The 21,185-nt window shown below is 38.5% G+C and overlaps 1 protein-coding gene across 1 annotated transcript in view; it reads left to right on the forward strand.

Annotated features, from left to right (window-relative positions):
• Positions 1–21,185, forward strand: part of DLGAP2 (DLG associated protein 2) — a 300,363-nt gene that overhangs the window by 270,707 nt on the left and 8,471 nt on the right. Inside the window, exons 10-14 of the mRNA XM_059467707.1 lie at positions 5,460–5,545; positions 6,760–7,175; positions 15,325–15,416; positions 19,689–19,841; positions 20,666–20,683. Of these exons, the coding sequence (XP_059323690.1) occupies positions 5,460–5,545; positions 6,760–7,175; positions 15,325–15,416; positions 19,689–19,841; positions 20,666–20,683 (765 nt within the window). The remainder of the gene's footprint in view (positions 1–5,459; positions 5,546–6,759; positions 7,176–15,324; positions 15,417–19,688; positions 19,842–20,665; positions 20,684–21,185) is intronic.

Consider the following 21,185-nt stretch of genomic DNA (forward strand, 5'->3'; position numbering starts at 1 on the left):
CAGTGAATATTTGTTGGTTCAGAGCAATTTGCCACTTAGCATTAAATGCACCAAAAAAAAGTTATCAGTGACCTCTACTGCGTACATTGTTCTCTTGCTAGAATCTCATATAAGCCTGACATAAATCCCATTTCTAAACTCTGGCTTGTATTTTTAGTAAAAAGTCCTCTCTTAAAAGATCAGAGGAAGTTTTCAAGCTGCTTCTTTTGATAATTAGCAGTTACTGTGTGCCATGCCACATATTTGAGTAGTCCAGATGTTCAGCTGGGAAGTAGCAGAGTGGCAAAATGGAGCTCCATGGTGAGACAAAAAAACATCTCACAAGCATTAAAGTAGAGGTTTATTTTGCTGGGTTTCTAAAAATTATTTTGAAAGAATATATGTTTTTAGCTGGTTAAAATCTTCCATCAGTTAAGGAAAGCAATAGCTATTAGTACTGTAGTTTTATTTGAAGTGGTTTTCCTACTTTGAAGTCACTGCATACAAATAAGTTCACCCCATACCTAAGAGTGGTTATCTAAATTCACATTACATGTACTTGATCTAGTGTCAAAAGTAGTGTTTTCTACTCTATTTTATTCTTGTTATCACTGAGAAGTCTATGCAAGAGAGGAAGGGTGAATTATTTCCCTTCCTGTACATCATCAGAGAGATTGTTTATTAAACTCTAATTATAGAATAAATTGGTTACAGCAGTGAAAACCCATTGAGGGCAGCGAAGTCGCATGGGGAGAGATAATGTGGCCTGAAGGACTCTTACTGCTAATGCTTATGAGAGTGAAGCAAAAGCCAACAGGTTAAAATCTGTTTTCTTATGCATTGAATATATTAACTTCAAGTCTACCTTTGAGACAGTATGCATAGAAGTTTAGACTGGAATTTTTAGGATGCTGCAATGTTATTGCAGTTGCAGTGCTGATGTTTAAGATAAAATGCCAATTTTAAGAGACTTTTTGTTCTTTTTTTGGCAATGAGAGAGGAAGCTGATTTACTCTCTTAGATCTATTTCTTTCTTCTGCTTTTGATATGACTGCCTATTTTTTCTTTCCTCTTTTGTGTGAGATTCTGTCAAATGCAGATAAAGATAAAATTCTTCACATTGTTTGCTTTACTGAGACTGTGGGCCAATTTGAAAATATTAAGGGTTTTATAACCCATGTAAATATTAAAACAATAATGAATCAAGGACTATAATAACAGATTTAGTGAAAGTTATTTGAGTTTCAAGAGTCACACAATCAAAGCAAATGTATTACTTTTATCCTCTGCTCATTTGAGTTTAGTCTGGCCAATCAGAGGAAAGAGTTTCCTGCTGTTTTCCAGCAGGAGTCTTTATAATATCTGTCATACAGCAATGCAATTTATTTGTTCATATTTTTTCTTTATGATTGCAAATTACTGTCCTATTTTCCACTTTTGCTTGTCTTGGTATTTGCCTCCATTTTACATTTTGCCAGTTTTTACAATATTTGCAATGCTAGATTTTGCCTGCACACGCACACAGACACACACAAAAAATTGGCATTCTCCTGCTGTTACAAGGCATAGTGAGAAAATGAAAGCATTAAAATATCAAGGCAATCATCAGGTCGTTTATTTAGTGTCAATCTTGGCAAGCTGGAGGGAAGGACAATTTGGCAAGACTTTATATCTAGAGATAGGTAATATAATTTTAATTTTGACACCTGGATCATCATTTTCTGATAATTTTTTCTAATAAAATTTCAGAGTGTATTACTTCATTTGTGCCTGTGAATTCTAGGTATCAATTGCATATTGGGTAAATTACTCAGGATTATATCTCCAGGTGAAATGCCACTAAGTAAATACTTGAAAACAGACCAATAAAAACTTTTTCTCAATGTGTTGCATCAATAGAAAGATACCAACCCATTCCAAATAAAGATAAAAGATAAATCTGCCTCCACATATCAGAAGCAGAGTTCAAAAGAAGACCTGCTATTTCTCACTAAGCCAAACAATGTAGCTGACAAAAACAGGTATGTTTTTGATATGCAATAGTGAAGAGGGGTGTGTGTTGCAAGTCTACCTGTTTTGTTCCAGAAAAAATTGATGGACCAATTGATGTTCTCTGTAGGGCCCTTTCCTTGTTTATGTCTTTGGATCATCATGTTTTCAACAACATTATGTCTGAGCTGCTGAGCCAACTCCATGGAAAGCTAAAATCTATTCTCTGTCCCTTGGCTGCTGCTCACCCCCAGTGTTACTAGCTGTATGTTGCCACCACAACTATGATACCCTTGACCCTCCTTACCCTATTTCTGTGTTCAGGAATGGTTATCCTAAGGATATCACTCTTTGAAGGAAGTGCAGTTCTTTGGAATGGGCTGAAGGCAAAGACTGACATGTGAGGAGATGTCAGCGTGGCTTCATCTCTCTGGCTTTGTCTCAGGTCTGAACTGGCTACAATATCCTGTCCTTCTGTGCTGAGCCATGTGAGTGAGCAGAAGGCCCTGATAAACCCTTTGCTCCCACCTGCTCAACTGCTTCAATCTGGTCACCCACAAAACTCTTTTCCCTTGTCAAACCTTAAGGCTTGGAACCCTGTGCAGCCTCTGTCTACATCACTGACACCATCATCCAGAGTTGCAGTTCAGTTGAACAGGTTCAAGGAACTTGATTAACAAGTGGAAGTAATAAGAAATTACTATGGTCTTTTCCTTTGGACCCAGTCCAACAGAATAATAAAATAGAATTGAATTATGGAATAATTTGGATTGGAAGAGACTTTAAAGATCTAGTTACAGCCCCTTTTCATGGGCAAGAACATCTTTCACTAGACCAGGGACCTCAGGATCCCATCCAAGTTGGCTGCAAACACACTTCCAGGGATAAGGCATCCACAACTTCTCTGAGCAATCTGTTTCTAGATTTTGTGATTTAACTCAGACTGACTGGTTTCTTTGGGATGAACCCCAGTACCACAGCTCTTAGCAACAGTTTAGACTTCCTCATCACTCCAATTGTTGTTACGGGTTTTAACATCAAACAACATCCTCCAGAAAACGTTTCCCCACCTCCAACATCATCTCCCTGCTAGCACTCCTACAGGTGCAACCAGGAGCCACAGTCTAAGAATTTTGTGTTATCTGCTCTTATTCACTCCACAGTCACAGAGCAGGTCAGGTTGGAAGAGACCACGCTGGGTCATCTGGTCCAACCTCCCTACTAAAGCAGGGTGACCCCAGAGCACACTGCACAGGAGTGTATCCTGGGAAGGAGATACCACAGCTTCTCTGAGCAATCTGTTCCAGTGCTCACTCACACTGTAAAGGAGTTGTTCCTTGTTCTTCCTTCAGTTTCTGCCCATTCTTATTGCTTGGCACCACTGAGAAAAGCTTGGAAATATTATTTTGATATCCTCCTTTCAGATACCTGTAGACATTTATAATGTCCCCTCTCAATCATCTCCTCTACACCTGAGAATGAGTTCACTCTTCAAAACCTGTCCATGCATGACTGAGGTCTCATTGCAGGAGTCAAAGCAGAGAGAGTGACTTGCCTCTCTGCTCCCCCCAACAGCTTACATGAGCATCTCATTCTTTGCCCAGTTAATTCAGGAAATTAATGTGTTTTATATGCAGCTTTCCTCAAATCACTGAAAGGGCTAGCTGAGTGCCTAGTCCCTCAGTTAGACTAGAATTTGTTATTTAAGGCTCTTTTGGACTCTTCTTTGCTATAGATAAGTCTGCATTTCCTGATAGTCATCTCTTTGTGCTAACAGCTGGACCTCATGGCACAGAGCAATGTTCTTTCAGAGACTATGACACCCCAAGCAGCTGAGGCTTCTCAGCCATGTTGCAGCCAGGATCCACCTTAACTAGGAAACCAATTTACCTATCATTTCAGTTGGTTGTTCTGGCTTTTTTTCCTCCAAGCTGCTACCTCTGGGGTTGAGGTTTTTTTTTTTACTGCCAATGTCAAGAGGAATCTTTCTTTTTGTACTGACAACACCACATTCTGTTACCAAGTCTGATATATTAGTTCTCTCAATGTGCTGCCCATCAAAATGAGCACAGCAAGCTTCCATGCACTTGCACTTCCAGGCAGCATGCACTGTCCCCTATGCCTTATGTAGAATAAAGGGAATTGATGGGAAATGTGTCTTTCCTGGACTGTTGTCACACTGGTAGCCAGACATTTTAGCACACCTGTGCCTGGTGCTATACCGTGCAGTTCAAGCATGCCATTAACATTTACTAGAAGACTCCTGCACCAGCTGTTTCATTGACATCTCCAAGACTTACACACATGTAAATATGAAGGTGCACTCGTTGCTGGCTGGAGTTCCCTTCCATTCACCTACATGTGACTGCAAGCTGAGCTACAGCTTAAAGATGGAAGGAGACATTACCAGCAACTCTCTTCCTCAAGAAGTACAGTCCACATATGCACTTATTTCCCACCCTCCTCCCACCTTGTCCCTGGATCCCTTCAGAAACCAGGTGGGGCAGGGACTGTGCAGCTGAGACACAGCTGCAAAGACCATCAGGCTCTTTCCAGAGATGCCTGTGACTGCTGCAAGGGTAAAACTTTTCTTATCTTTATCATCAGATATATTCTTTGAATTCACACGTGGAGTGGGCATATGGAAAACCAGTTGATAATAAATTATTTTTAATTTAACAGTGAAAATATTATTCAAAAGGAAAAGTCATTTTTACTCTTTTTCTTTTTTTCCTGCCTCTCCCTTGATTCAGTATAATTTGCATACTGCAGCACTTGCTCTGTCTGTGTCAAAGACTTGGGGGCGGTGTGGTGGTGGGGAGTGCTATATAAAATCCCACAGAAACTTGCAAATGCAAGTCCCAGTCTTGAAGGAAACTACTGTGAATATATTTTGGTAAGTGTATTTCAGATGGGAATGCTATAAAAAGTGCATAGATTGCCTGCTTGATGCAGCATTTTCAGGACTGTGTTATTAAAAAAAGGTGAGATAGGGCATTCTGCTGTATCCCTCACATCATTTAATGGTTTTATATTTGTCAACATAGTGGTCGATAAAATTTCATTGCTCCATTTCTTTTTACAACTTGCAAGCTTATGGGGCTACTTCAGACTTTATTTTATTTTGTAAATCAAGGACTATAATGAGACTGGTTTATAATAATATAAAATGGGGTTACCCTGTGGATTCCTCATTCTAAGAACAGCCCTTCCAGACCAAGCTTACTCCCTGATCCTACCTAACTGAGTAATTGCTTCTGCTTGGATTTGAAATAGGGAATTACATAGCAAAAGTATTTGTGCAAAACTTTAATAAGATACTGTACCAAAACAATAATACCAGGCTGAATACCTATGGCATTTATTTGACTGTGCTAGGTATTTCTTAGCAGTAAGAGATGAAATGTATAATTGATTTTGAATGAGTGTGTGAAAAATTGTGCTGAGTTGTCAATGCTCACTCTGCAGATGTATCTTTTGTGTTGAATTAGGTGGAAACAGCAACTGATTCAGATACTGAAAGCAGAGGCCTACGGGAATATCATTCTGTTGGAATTCAAGTGGAAGATGAAAAACGGTAATTTAAGCATGTTCAAAAATCTGTAGTCTTTCATAGCATAACATGCATTTGTAAACAGATTTAATAAACAACACCTGACAGGTGCTGCCACTAAATAATCCCTGAAGCCAAATTTCTCATATGCATGTTTATCAATTGGTAACATTTGTGGAGATTACTTAGCAGTTGCTTCACATTTATCTAACCTTCCAGTTTTTAATTGAAGGGAAGGAAGTTAAAGTATTAAATTGAAATAGTGGCTTAATTTAATTTCATTATTGTCAGAACAAATACTAAGAGCTACATATTGGAACAGTCTTCCTTCAACAGGACTCCTCATGCTGATCCAGGCTTTCCCAGTCCACAAAAGGAGACAAAGTTCTTAGAATGATACCTTTATTCTAAAATAGAATCAGCTTTCTGATTTGTTCAGTCCTTCTCTAGTTTTGTAACACTGCTGGCCCGTGGACTGACTCAGAGGTTAAGCCTGGTAGGTACTGTTTGTCAAGTACTGGACCAGTACCATTATCTCATTTCACAGCAGCTGTCTGAGAGTATCTGGCTGCTAATTGCCTTTTGCCATCACGAACTACAAATGGACTCCAATGTGAAAAGATATCACAAATAATCTTTGCTTCTCTGTCTAATATTTTAACACAAAGCTTTTCTAAAATATCATTATTCAGTGTTACATAACAGTGGATAATCAACTTTTAATGGGCACCCTATGAGACCAAAAATACCTCAACCCACAGTCTTAAACATACTGATATTATCTTTCTTTTATTACAGGATTCTCAAAAATCCTAACTGAGCAGATTTTCAGATCTTTCTACTTAAAATTCTGAACACTGGAAATTTTTTTATATATACTTTACAGACTTCTATCAGGAAGTTCTAGTTCTGGTAGTTATTTCCAGTTTATTTAGTAATGACACATGTTATTTCATAGTATGAGAACAAATCAATATTTGCTTCCAGAGACAATTTAAATAATTTTCTTTTGTACCCCTGCCTAGATCAATGATTCCACTAGGCATTTTGTTTTTCCCCTCTGTTGCTACTCACCATCTAATTTTAGTAGAGATATACACAAAGTAAAAATGTTTAACATAAAGTCCAGTGAGAAGAACAGAATCCATTCCTTCTCACTGAAACATTCTGTCTCTCTGTACCATCACATACATTATTTATATGTCTTAATATCTTTTCTTTTTTCCCTCTTCACCAAGACACGGACGATTCAAGCGCTCGAACAGTGTAACAGCAGCTGTCCAGGCTGACCTGGAACTGGAGGGTTTTCCAGGACACATCACCATGGAGGATAAGGGACTTCAATTTGGCTCGTCATTCCAGCAGCACTCAGAGCCCAGCACACCCACCCAATATAGTGCGGTGAGAACTGTACGGACGCAGGGACTGTTCAGCTACAGAGAAGATTACAGGACCCCAGTTGACACCTCAAACCTTCCACCACCAGAACCCTGGCTGGAGCCAGCCATCGAGACAGTCGAGACCGGCCGAATGTCTCCTTGTCGGCGCGACGGATCTTGGTTTATGAAGTTACTGCACACTGAGACTAAGAGAATGGAAGGATGGTGCAAAGAAATGGAAAGAGAAGCAGAAGAAAATGATCTTTCTGAAGAAAGTAAGAACATTTCAGTATATTTTCAGTATACAGATGATTACTAAAATATGAAATCTGTTCAGATAAAGCTGCGAGTTGTGGTTTGTCCTCACTCATTCTGTAGGAGCAAAGAACCATAATACATAAGAACACTGTCCTGTGGCTGGCTGCGCAAGATGGTGCATCCCAGAGCAAGGTTTTGTGGAAGTAGTTAAAGAACCAACTCTAGAGTCCAGTGCAGGATCAAAGTCTGGTATTACACAGAGCTCAGATGGTGCAATAGCTCCATCCACAGCTCCAAATTTGACACATTCTTCCCATTCACTTCTATGGCTCCAGTGCTTGACCCTTTTCCAGAGCACACAGAGTAGTCTTACATGAACATTGTTTTGTCCTTTTCCTGAAACCTGCGATTTTGCCTCTTAGTGAGAAGCCATTTTAAAAATGTTTCCATTCCTTTACAGGCACTTCAGCCTGTTGGAAGAACACAAAGCATAGCAGGCAAGAAAAAGAGTTAAAGTACTTCTGCAGTTAGACAGGCATATGCATTATTAGAAAATTCAGCTGCATTTTCTTATTACAATTTTGTCAAGAATCATTATTATTCTCTCATGTCCTGTGGACACCTTGAAAGGAGTGATGGGATAAAGTGAAAAATAATGTAGACTATTTTGGAACAAGATCCAAGACAGCGCTAATGATAGTAATGTATCAAAGTGGTCCTAGGACTCAGTAGCCAGCTCCCTGTGATTCCCTTTGAGGTCAATTATCCTTGTTCTTCAGGCTCAGTTTTATAAATATTTCAATCCCTGACAATCTGAATTATTGTCTTAGCTGAGATTTTCTCAGACCAAAAGTGAATTCATATTAATTTTTCTTACTAGCATCTTTCCCTGCACTCTTACAAATTTCATCATCACCTCTTAGTACTGTTTCCTGATTGTCTTGTTTCCCTCTCAACAAATTCTTGCTGTGATGTACCCTCAGGTCTTGAGCCAGGCCAGCATGGTGACTAAAAGGCCAATTTCTATTTCTTGCACTGACCTTTTCAAAGGAAAAAATGTCTATGTTTTTATGTCATCTTTTTTTTTTTTTTTGTTTTACAATCATATTTCTCTGCTGTGTTGTGCACAGGTCTGCGGAGTAGCAACAGAGGATTTGGAGTGGGGCTGTGAGGAAGGCTTTTCCTTCCTTCAGCCTCTGGTGCTTTATGGTCTGTGGGTTTTGTCCTTATTTTAACCATGGCAAAGCAAAGCTCAGAATTTTCTCCTTCCATTGATACTATGAAGACTTTAATACCCTTCTAGGGACTGTTAAATAACAACATATTTTCCTTTGATTAGCCTGTGAAAGATTTTCCAAGCCTTTCATAATGGTTATTCCTCACTACTTCTTTTTTATTTCATGTGTCCTATTTTTCAATTCTTCAAGTCTTTGCTGAATACTGATGTTTCAGTGTCATTATTAAGAATCCCAAAGCACCTGCTTCTCAGACCACCTGTTACTGATGTAGGAACATGAGTGTTCTCAGTCTGAAGCAGAAGTTCAAAGAGCAAGACTTTGATCTCCTTTGAAAGAGTAAGATTATTTGGGGAGCAAAGGGGAGAAACACACAGGTCGTTAGCCCCTCTCTTTCCTAGCGAGGAGTCTGCAGGCAAGGGCTGGACTTCTCCTGCCTCCTCTCTTTGTAAGCTCTTCCTTTTGCACAGCCCCAGTCAGATCTGCAGCCACCATATGAAACCAGCAATGGAAACACGCTCACATGCACACCCCTTCCCCACTCAGAGATGTGGAGAGGCAGCTAGAGCTGTTACTCTTTGGAATATGAAACTGGGTACCACATGAGGAAAACTTGGATGAGCTGACTTGAGCTGACTGCCTGTTCTCAGATGCAGAACAATTCTCCTTCCCATCATGTGAACCTATACTTTTGCACTCACTCCAGATATACTCTGGAACAGCCTACTGCATGGTGAAATGGCAGTCAAGAAGGTAGTTTTCTATAAATAGTACATAGGACATGAAGACAATATGGACTTCAGTAATTTTTTACTAATCTTAGGAGTTGGTGACACTAACTTGGAATATTTCAGTCAAAAAACAAAACATAGTATCAAGCTTTTGTTTCCCTGTTTGAAGAAGGACTTGAATTTGGAAGAGGAAAAGAAAGAGCAATTCCCTGATAACAGAGTTGATAAAATTCAGCTGAAATCCTTGAAGTCTCTTTTTTTAAACTAACAAAATTGGGTTAATTACTTGTTCTTGGGGGAACTTTTTGACCTCTCTAATAGGCTAAAGAAGTTATAGAATAGATCTACAAAGTATTTGCAAGGTCAGAATTTGTGTTCAGCTGACTGTCTAAAGTTCTGGATTTTTATTGCATGTAACTCATTTCAAGAGCTCTTCCTGAAATAATTTCCAAATTACATTATTTTTAAATTGTATCCCTTCATATAATGGCACATTAAGTAAAAGGAAGTTTTCAAAGAATTAATTTCAGCAGGGGAATGAGCTTCACAGCATTCTAAAAACTCCGTGTGAATAATTTTTTTCCTGTTGGGTCCTTAAGACATTTTGTATCCCCAGTCTGAGCTGCAGAGGTTGTAAGGTGTGTATCCCCAAGAACCTAAATCTAATAACATCACAGCATGAAATGTAGCTTGACATATTTAAACATTTGCCAGTTCTTGAAGAAAATAAACATAAATGGCTGAGCCAAAAGTAAATAAATATGGTTTTCCATCTTCCAGCAAGACTACTATTCCCAAAACACTTCACAGCAATGTTTGCACATTCAAACTGTCATTCTTAATGCTGAATCATTTCTTTTTGGCCTGGATATATTAATTGTACGTGAAGACCGAATATAGCTTTGCATCGCATAGGAGAAGGCTGCCTTTATGATACCATTTCTATTATGTTTTAAACATGGGAACAGTTAAAATAGAACTGCATTAGAAAACAATTTCAGTTTTGGTGTTAACACAGCATCCCTGAGATCACCAAAAGCTGTCTGATTGCTATATTGACTTTTTCTTTCACTGAACCTTTTCTTCCATAATATTGTTTTAAGAACTTCATTCATCAGGTCTTAGAAAAAGAGATAATCATTGCAACAAAAATAACTCTCTTCTTTTATCAGAGCTTTTTTTTTTTTTTTGATTTGGTCAGTCGCCATGAGTTTTATTTTGAAGTCTCTGCAAAGTTCTTACATATCTGTAAGAACTAATTACATATCTGTAAGAAGTTTGTGGAATCAGTTATTTGTGTTCTGTATATTTATGTGTGTATGTGTGTGTTCATTATATGGAAAAACTATAGATATGTGTCTGTAACAGTTCCCAGGGTTAGACATGTGGTCACTTGCACTCACAGGGTGCCCCCAGGCAAAGATGTGTGTTTCTCATGGGTGCTGACTGGAGTTTCAGTTTTACACCCTGAAAATTGTGTTTGGCTATTAGTGCGTAGGTGATGACGAGGAAAACAATTTCAAGTGTCACAAAGCTATTGAAGACCAAGAGGGTCAGGACTCTGCATCCCATGAGCACAGTGATGGGAGCAGGAGAGCAGAGCAGAGCAGGGAACCTCAGTCCCTGCCCACAGCCTGCAGGCAGGGCTTGGCGGGGGAAAGAAGACAACCCTGGGTTTCTCAGTGCCACCTGCTTGGCCAACGGAGAACTTCATTATGGGGAACAGCTCCACAGAGTTTATTCTCACATAAAAATCCTTAGATAGGTGCAAAAATTAACTACAGGGTAAACTATGCCAAAAGAAATGTTGTTTTGTTGGTATCTCCTGCATTGTGTTTAGCAGCTCTGCTGGCACAGCAGTAAACTGATCTCTAGTGGGGAAAGAAAATAAAGATATTAGAGTGGGAGCTCAAAGTATCACCTCTCTCTCCCATTCCACTTAATTCCATGGATACCGGACCATTCCTTGCTAATCCTCTAGCTTATATTTTCACAGTACTAACAGGACTGAATAATAATAGAAAACAGAGTAAAATCTCCCGTAATTTTAGGTGAATAAAAATCAACAAGAAAACCTCGCAGCCAATTGATTTTAGTATATTCATGAATTAATTATCCATAAAAGCTTTCCTAGGTGTTTGACCAAATATAGGTTATCCTTTAACCAAAGAGAAATTACTGACATAATTTTCTAATGCTTTTCACAAACCTATGCTTCAGGAGATATTGAAATTTCCAGTTGGAGTGTTGTGAATGACTAAGGAATGTCAACTGTACTGAAACAGTCTGTAAAGTCCCACATGTGGCATCCAATAATTCCTCACAGCATTTTTATTGTTCTGCTGAAATTTTCTCCTTTTTGAACTTAGCTTTGTTAAGGTAAAAACCAAATTTGCAGTAAGTCCCCACTGGTGAACAAGGGTCCCATTACCCTCCAGAGCACTGCCAGACTGTGCTGTCCTAAAATGCCATTCTGAACATTATATATTTATTTTTGTCTCTAGATGCTCTGTTGATAGTAAAATTATATTTCTAAAGTTTACTAATTTAAGTTTAGAGATTAGACAAATATCATGCCCTACTTCGAGTTAGGAGGGGTGAACTAAATGCCAGTTTCAATATTTTTCCAGGCATATTATTTCAGATTGTGGAGTAATTTATTTACAAATATAGGAGGGAATGAAAAGATGAAATGGAATGAAAATTTAAATAAAAATATGTCACTTAAGTAGACAATAATGAATGCCAGAAGCAGATTGATTGTTAGCAGTTTTTCACTGCTGGTGCAGCAGTGGCACAATTGAACAAAGCTTTTAACTTGTCAGGATCAGAGTTACAGCATCAGATTATAATCAATTTCATCAATACAGATCTAACTTTTCCCTCTCTACTTTTGTGATATGAAATCATTTTTGATTACAAGGTTTTGTAGAATTTCTCAAGCAATTCCCCACATACAGGGAAAAGACACCATTGTGTTAATTGTGCAATTGACACAATCTCTAATCAGGGTGTAAATCCTGAGCCCACTCTTACTGAAGTCATGGTCAGGGTTTTGTATGTCTTCAGAGCTAAAATCATACAGGACCATACAAAAAATTGAGTGCTTCATATGCCTCAGGGAGCAAAATTAAGGTTGTGTGACTCTTTCCTGACATTTGGGCAAATACAAAATTATCCTGATGCAAGGAGGTTTATGGATTATATGAATATTATGTGTATTTAAGTGTATTGGTAGATTCTATCATCATTTATTTACAAGAAAAATCTTCTAGTCATCACCAAACATCTCAATCCCTTCAGTCTCTAACATTCATCATTTTTTCATGGAGATAATCAATCTGCACTCATCAGAATAATTCCCCAATGCATGAAATTAATAACAAGGCTTTGGATGTCTATTAATATTGTGCTAAAGATTATGAGTTGAAGTTTTTTAATACTTTAATTTAATTACAAGGCAGAGTAGCATGAATATGAGAGATTCTAACCTCTGTGTTTTATTACATCTGATTTACTTATTAAAATGGAAATAGAGTTAGATCTTTAGTAAATTCTAGGGCTGTAATGATACATGTGTATTCAGCACTGTGACTCAATGGCAACCATCACAGCCTTATATCCCTGGCAAATGTGTATCCCACCAAAATGCTACATTGCCAGTGCCTAAATCTTGACCAGTCTGACTGGGCTTTAAATCACTAATGCTTGTGGACATGATGCTTCATGATAATGAAGATAAAATTAATGTTTATTTAGAATGAGAGTTTGGGTAGCTGAGGTTCACTAGAAAATATCAGACATCTATGGATTCTGTCAGGATCTATATTTCTGCAGAAGAGCTAAAACCAATGCCCCTTACTCAGACTATGTATTTGAGCTATGAACAGTAAAATTCAGCAGGGGAAACTAAAACTGAACTTTATTCACCAGAGACAACCATAATAACCATCAGCCCATGGAATCAACCTCACTCTTTTTGCCCAGTGAATCATTGAAAATAGCATGAATAGATGATGTCAGGGACCTGCTGCAGCATAATTCCTCATCCTGGAAAAGGAGCACCTCTGACCCCACACTAGGAGTTTGTCTAATGTCCTAAGCTACAGATCACCAAGAGATAAAAAGGAGGATACAAGGCTGTTTGTCACTAAAGTCATTGCCTTTATTAAAAATGTTGAAAACCGAATTAAAGCAATTTGTGTCAGATCAAAGGAAACTTTTATTTTTTATTTAAGTTTTTGTATGTTTGTTCAGGTTTTAACACTCAAATATTCCTTCCTGTATGCCAATAGCACTGTAGAGGAAAGTGAGGGGTTTGATGATCAAAAACCCCAAACCAATTAAAATGATTTATTTCATTTGACCAACAGAACAAAAACAAACCTCAGTGTATTACTCATGCAGCCCTGAACCACTTAACCCTTCTACAATGGATGTCACACAGGACTGATGAATTATGTATATTTCTGTTTAATTTAGTGTTGTGGCACAGCTGTACTGTTTGCCTAACAGAAAATGGAATAGAGTTTGAGAACCACAGCTCTACATATTAGCACATGCCTTGAAAGTTACTGAGACTTTAACTAGAGAACAAAATTTTCAAATTCTCTCTTGCTACTGCTTGTAGGTGAGCAGATGTTTCACTGGTCTAAAGAAAGTAAAATTAAAATGTAAAATCTACTACCAAAATACTGTTTTCACATGCCCTCCTGTACTTATTCTAAATAACAACAAAATTATAAGCCCTGCCACATTCTAATGTTTCCTATACCAGGGGCTGCAGATCAGTTGTGCTGTATCAGCTTTATTCCACACTTACACTTAACATCCTGTTTGAATTATCAAACTTGGTTTCTCCAAATTGAAGTAAAATATATCACAGTAATTCCTGTCTACATTTACCCCACCTCTCTATATCTTTAACATTATTTAAAGATCTGGAAATTCTCCTGCTGAAATAAATTTTTTACTGAAACCACAGTTTATAATGCTTTTTAAAATTTTTTTTTTAATCCTAGAGATAGATGTGGAGGAAAGGAACTGTAGGAAAGGGTATGTAGGAAGGTATAGAAAAGCATGATGCCACCCACCAGAGTGTGGCATTTGTCCCAGCAGATGTGGGAGTCAGGATGAGTTAGTTTCTCAGAGATATGCCAATCCCCTCAGGCAGCACTGTGAATAGAAGGACAGAGACATCTCCAGGAGGAAATTCAGCTCATCTAAAAGTAAGTGCCTAACATGGCTGAGCTGCTGAACTCAGATCACTGATTATAATGCATTCAAAAAATTTAATTTAGGCAGATGACTCTTGGAAACAAAGGCAATGAGTTTGGTCGTTTGGAAACTAAATACAATGAGTTTGCTCATTTTCCCCAGTGCATAATGTATGGACATGTACATGGACAGTGAGGAAATGCCAACACATCCACGGGGGCTGATGCTGGTTCAGCAAAGTCCTGGAGCACCTTTTTGTGTCCCACTTTGTCTGAAGCTCCTGTGCTGAGGACTTTGTATATTTTCCTGGGCAGACAACCTGTAATTCCTAAAGGGTGTACCAAACATGTCTCAGAGATGTAATTCTGTGAGGATTTAGTCCTTATGGTAGGAATATGTTATCTTACAGTTGAATGTCGTAACTTTACCCTGAGAAGAGATAAAGAGATCTCACCCAGGGATCACCCACACAAGCACAGTGAGTGAAGTAATTTGCAGTCACAGAACCAGGAGGTATAATTTAAGGTACACGTGCCTTTGATGTCAGAAGGAACAGACATCCAACTGGTTCTTGAGGCAAGACAATTTCAACAGCTCTCAATTTACATGAGCAAATGTAAATGGGAGAAGTGTCATTTACATTGAAATTTAAGAGTGTTTTCAAAATCATATGGATTGATGGATGCCCACTTCAGACAGCTGAATATAGTCCCTTAGTTTTTTCTACTTCCTTAAGCAAGTAAAGTCTAAGCTGTTTTGACTTATTAATATATCATTTATTATTCATTCATCATGCCAAAAGGCAAGGTGCTACTGAGTTTTCCTATACTTCACTCTTCATGTGTATAATCACAAACAACAAAACCAAATATTTACTTCCATTTTAAAATAACCAGGAACTTCACCTGCATTTTTTTTTTGAGATGGATATTGTATTCACTGCCAAAAAACTTTTATTAGTAGTAATCCATCTGTATGCTTAGTCCTAGGTAAGATCCGAAGTGCTGTTGGGAGTGCTCAGCTCCTCATGTCTCAGAAATTCCAGCAATTTTATTGGCTTTGTCAGCAAAATCTGGTAAGTCACTTTGCCTCGTTGTTCTTGAAGAGTTTAAGTTTATTCATCCATAACATTCCGCAAAATGTCACTTTAAATTTTAGAGTTTAATATTTTTACTTCAAAAACAATTGTAGTGCGTCTGAGCAGTAGCATTCTGAAATGTTATTTTCATGTCCCACATCAATTTCCCCTTTTTTTTAAACTTAGTCCTTATTATGATGTTGGTAGATTTTTTTTTAAGCATATATATAAATGTAATTTCAGTCTGATGATTATGTTTTGCTTTTCTCTTTTTGCTGTCTTTAATAAACAAAAGAAAATGAGAAGGGAACAAACACAAGTTTTCTGAGACATAATATTATGGCTTATTTTTGCAATACCCTAATATAGTAACTATATTTCACATAAGGAAGGGGGAAATTTTCACATTAAAATCAGTGGAAAATCATAAAATAGAATAGAGGAGAGTACATGATCCAGCTTTCTACGTACCTGAAAATAGGACTGATCATGGAAATGAGATATCTATAATGTTCATCAAATTAAGTTGGATAATTTGTGTTGCCAATTATGTATGAGATGTCCTGGGGCTAAAGGAACAGATACATTATATTACTTACTGCTATTGTTCTGGAAGTTCATTACAGACTAATTCAATTCTAAATGTTATCTTCATTAATATGACAGCAGCCATCAGTGATACAAAAGCGGTGGCAAGATGATACTAACCAATAGAAGAATATAATTCTTCAAGCTACAGCTGGTGGTAGAAAACCTTTCTTTGCCTCTCTCAAATAGCAAGTGTACCTTTTCCTTCTGACTGTCCCTAAACCTCATATCTTGACAATACTGAATTTTGTTGTGTGCATGACAGCAGACAATACCTATAGTCTGCTTACATACTTTTCTTTTCCCCTTGGGATTTGTCACATAACTTCCAAGGCAGAACATTTGTTCTGCAAAGACCTACTTGCTACTTTCCATCCATAAAGTTAAACATTCAGAATACCTGCAATGAAATAATACCGAGAAAATAATGCCAAAAATGTCATACCTTCTGATAGAAAATATTAAGATACATAGTACTCAGTAGGAAAGGATCCAGTTATCAAAAACTCTGTCAAAACAAGAATTTTAAAAGCTGTTACAGAATAACAGAAGAAATATACAAACTCTGACAAGCAAGAATTGAGCACATCTGTATTATCAATTATATGATGTGTGCTCCTATCTAGTAATTTGTTTCATATCAAAAGAAGAGAATCTTCAACATTGTCTGAAACTTTCTCTCTGCAAATTTAAAAATGCCCTCCATTACCTGATTGATTAAGCTGTGCAAACTAAGATTTGGAGAGCCTAACCTCCACTCCACTTCATTTATCTTCAAGTGGGCCCAGCACTTGTGCTCGAGAGCATTACTGTAATAGCAAGTGCAGCTCCTGCTCAGCACAGCCATCAGCTGTTTGAGAGAAAGAGCAATTCATTACTGCAAAAGCAATAGAGACTGCAAGGAGAAATCTACAACTTTGTAGACAACATAACCAAAAAAATGGCAATATTTTACTTCTCTTTTTCTCTTTTGGATAATAAACCTCTGAAGTCCATGACAACAGCTTAACCCCACTCGCAGGATTTAGGCTCTGAAAATCCTTCACATTCATTAAATCAATAATGGGCTCTGAAGAAAGCAGCAACTGCAAAACTGACTGTAGGTCATTCATGCCTGGAGGCTTTCCTTCCTACACCTAATGATAAAGTTTGTTGCTAAATAGTCACTTAGTGCATACATACAGCAGGGCTTCCATAGCTCCTAAGGCAGCGCCTCAGTGCCCCTGGGGAATGCTGCCAGCTTGTGTATTCCCTTTCTCTAAAACATCCAGCATGTACAGGGCTGCCACAGGGCAGTTACAGTGTTCAGCATCTATAAGCTTAAATGTAGGACACAGAACAACAGCATTTAATTGTGCCAGTTCAAAATGCAACAAGGGTTTCAGAGGAATATACTTACTAAACTGAAATTTAACCATGAATGCCACATATGGACTTTTCTAAAGGATCATGGGAACTTCAAATGGCACATTTGATTATGCTTTGTGTTGGGAGCTCTTAGGGTAAATTCATAGAAATGTAAGCTTCAATGAAGTTCTCTATTTTATGACTCTGGCTGGCTATATCCTACACGTATGCTGTTCCCACTAACTACTTAAGAAAATGTCATTACTGATTAATAACTAGTCTCTTTTGCATTTTTTACATTACTTTTTGTAACACCCTTTTTTTCTTTGAAGTGTCCTTCTCCATGCTCTGTTGTCAGCACAAATCCCGCTCAGCTTGTATGTCATGGCTGCAGACTAAAACAGAGTAGCTTGAGCACCATCGAGGTGCTTGTTGCTTGCTTTAGGCCTCCTTCAAAAAGAGGGCTTCAAAGCTGAATTCCAAGTAAGATACAAATAAATAAGCAGTTTCTGAGAAGAAGCAGGTTTAAGCCAATGTTACTTAGTTGGCTGTAATAGTACTCATTTGTGCCAGCATTTCTTCATGAACTGTGCATGTGTAAGAAGCAGGAGGCAGCCCTCTTGTGTCCAGAGCATACATGGCACAGCCCTCTGCAAGGGTTGTGCTGAAGGCCATGGTCTTCACAAACACTGTGAGCAGAGTGGGGTGCGCGAAGGTACAGAACAGCAATTAGCCTTGATTCAGAAGGCAATGCCCTTGCAATGAGTGGAATAATTTTCTGGCTGTTTAGAGGAAACTGGGGAGAGTGAGTGAGGAGACCAGGCAGGAGACAACAGATTGCAAGATAAGACAGACTGCTGTGGGACTCCCCTCATGAATTTCACACAGGGAGTCAGTTCCTAAAACCTGAAATATTGACCTCTGTAGAGTAAGTAACCCCACTGACATAAAATTTAAACTGTTTTGTAACATATTGGGATCCACCCAATGAAGTAGTTTTCAGTAAACACTAATGTGGAGTTGTAATGTTTCCCAGATGTCTGTTATAATCTATATGGTCAGTTCCCTTAAGTCCCTGAAGCTCCCTATTAAAAGGAAACTTTCTTCTAGTGAAGAAGACGTGTAAGACTTGGCCCAGATTCCAGTAGGGTCTAGATATGGGTGACACTGCATGTTGTCGTGCTCAGTTCCAGGCCCTAATCTCCCACAGTGGCATCTGTAAACCCAAGTTTGAGCAGCAGTTCCAGTCTTAAAACCCTTAGAAATGTGTGATTCAACAGCAATGCTGACTTATCTCCCAGTTTCTAGACAGCTGTGGGGTTGTGTTTAAATATAAAATGCCTTTGACCACTAGATTTGAAAAAGGTGGAGAACAGAGCCTGCCATAACAGCAGTGATGCTGACATAGCAAACCAGTCTTTTCAGCTTTTGGCCAGAAAGGGAGAGATCCAGATTCTGTTTGGCATGGTTTTGATGTTCTCTCTCCCAGCTCCATTCTTTAGACCACCATAATGGCTTCCTCCTGTCCTGGAAGGAAAAAGGCATGAAACATGTTCACAGCCATGTTTACCATTTAAGCCCTATTTCAATAAAGTGGCAAAGCTCTGTTCTTCAACTAGTACCAGTGCTCAGAGAGCATAGGGTTAAGAGTCCGCATACTACCTTATAATACAATTTTTATCCAGCACTGGCATCAGGTTAATTATCAAATACAGGATCATCTTGCTAATTGTTACCACCAATGTTTGCTCCATTAAGTCTTAAGCACACATAGCCTCTTAATTGCAGTACCTGGTGGTCATGTCTTCCCAGTTCCTCAGTATGATTCAACTCCCTGGTGAACAAAATCCAAGCATCCCATCAAGATTTCATACTTTGTGTATATGTTTGAAGACAATGTAAACATCAAGTTCAGCATAGGGTGACGTCTTTGTGGCATTGTTTTGTCTCAATCAGCTATCGTGAATGCAATTTTGAACCAGGAAGACTTCAGGCTGGCTGGAATACAAACCACGCTCCCCTTGCCTTTAATAATCAGCAGACAGAGGCTGTCAGCTTGTTCCTTTTTAGAAATGCAGGTCAGCACAGCATATGGTGCTAAGGAGCTTCCCATGCCGCACATTCGGGAAGGCTGGCGTGTGACATCCAACTCATTCATGTTTGGGTTGTGTAGGAGGCACAGCTTTCCAGTCACAGCTCCCAGCTGCAGAGCACGCAGAGCCTTAGCTCTGAGCAGTGCTGCAGCAATGAAATCTGGCACCATGCCCTTCCTGCCTCAGTGCACACCCTGAAAGCCTCCTGGAGTATTCATGTTCTGTCCTTTGTGCGCTACAGGACCCGAGTGCCATGCCAAGACCAACTTCCCAGGACCTTGCAGGTTTCTGGGACTTACTGCAGCTCTCAATTGAAGATGTCAGCATGAAGTTTGATGAACTGCACCAGTTGAAACTCAATGAATGGAAAATAATAGAATCACCTGAAAGGAAGGTAAGCAGACCGTGGACAATACCATTTACTCCCCATTTGTAGTTCTGCACTATCCTTGTGTTAAATACAATAGTGAAACACAATAGGTTTCTAACCCTGGGAAGTATTTAATTGGCATGGCCCAATTTTTACATGGAAACTTTTATCAGATATCAGGAGTCCTTTCTTTTTTAACAATGTTGAGCTGAATTATATGATAAATAAAATGAATTTTGCTAAGCTAGTTTACTCCATGACACTTTTGTTCAAATTATTTGATTCACATTCTAAAGGCTAGAATAGAAATATATTCTTATTAATTCAGATGGAAGACAATACCCCAAGAATTCACACAAGGTAAATTCAGGACTCTGCTACATTTGGGGTGGATCAAACTTGAACACTGCAGTGTTTAACCCTGCCTGCATGACACAAATGATAACAGAACTGGAATGAGAGAAAAGCATGTGACAGAGCACAGGTCATACTAAAGCTCATCTGACATCCTTCTGGGGGACAAAGCACTGCTGGTGAAGTCACTGCACCTGTGCTCTGCAACTCCACCACTTGGGAGATGCCCCCATGACGCTTACAAACCAAAGGTGACAAATTGCCCATAATAGCAGTGTAATTCTGAAACTGCCTTTCCCCTCTCTAGAACTTCATCCCTTACCTTGATTATTCCACTATCCTTGCTTATTATTGTATCAGTCAGATGATAACAGTATTTGGTTTGAGTCAGTACTGTTGGCCTCAGGTGAATATTTGTTTGGTTTGGGAGGAATTAGGAGGCATTTTGACAACTTTTTCATTTCTTCATGCTCCTCTTGGATTTTAATTTTCAGCCAACGGGTTGGTGGATGGTGAGTTTGCAACTCTTGCTTACTAGTGGCAACTAGAAGTAAGAAATTATTATAGTGACAGCAACAGTGATATTCCTAAGAGGGAAATAACTAAAAGTAGAAAAGAAAAGATGGGATGACAGGAATGGAGCTTTTATGAAAACAGGAGATAGAGAAAATAAAGACAGGCAGAACTGGCTATAATGGGGAATAGCATCCCAGGCTGTTGCACTATTCCTTCATAATGCAGAACTGTGTTTTTAAATAAACTGAGTTATTTAGTCTTAGCTATTGCATTTGGATAGTAGAGGCACAATTAGTTAAAAAAAAAAAAAACCAAAAAAACCAAAGAAACCCAACTAAACAAAACAAAAAACTCCCAGTGAGGAGTCTGTAAACCATAAGCGTATCAGTTCAATTTTTGTATTATTTGAATCCTGCTGTGCATCAAATTAACTGTGTTCTCCATAAGGAACAGCCCATACTCTGGACTACTACCATTACTTTAAGACATTATATAGCA

This window comes from Ammospiza nelsoni, chromosome 3 (genome assembly GCF_027579445.1).
Source record: "Ammospiza nelsoni isolate bAmmNel1 chromosome 3, bAmmNel1.pri, whole genome shotgun sequence".
In the NCBI taxonomy this organism is placed as follows: Eukaryota; Metazoa; Chordata; class Aves; order Passeriformes; family Passerellidae; genus Ammospiza; species Ammospiza nelsoni.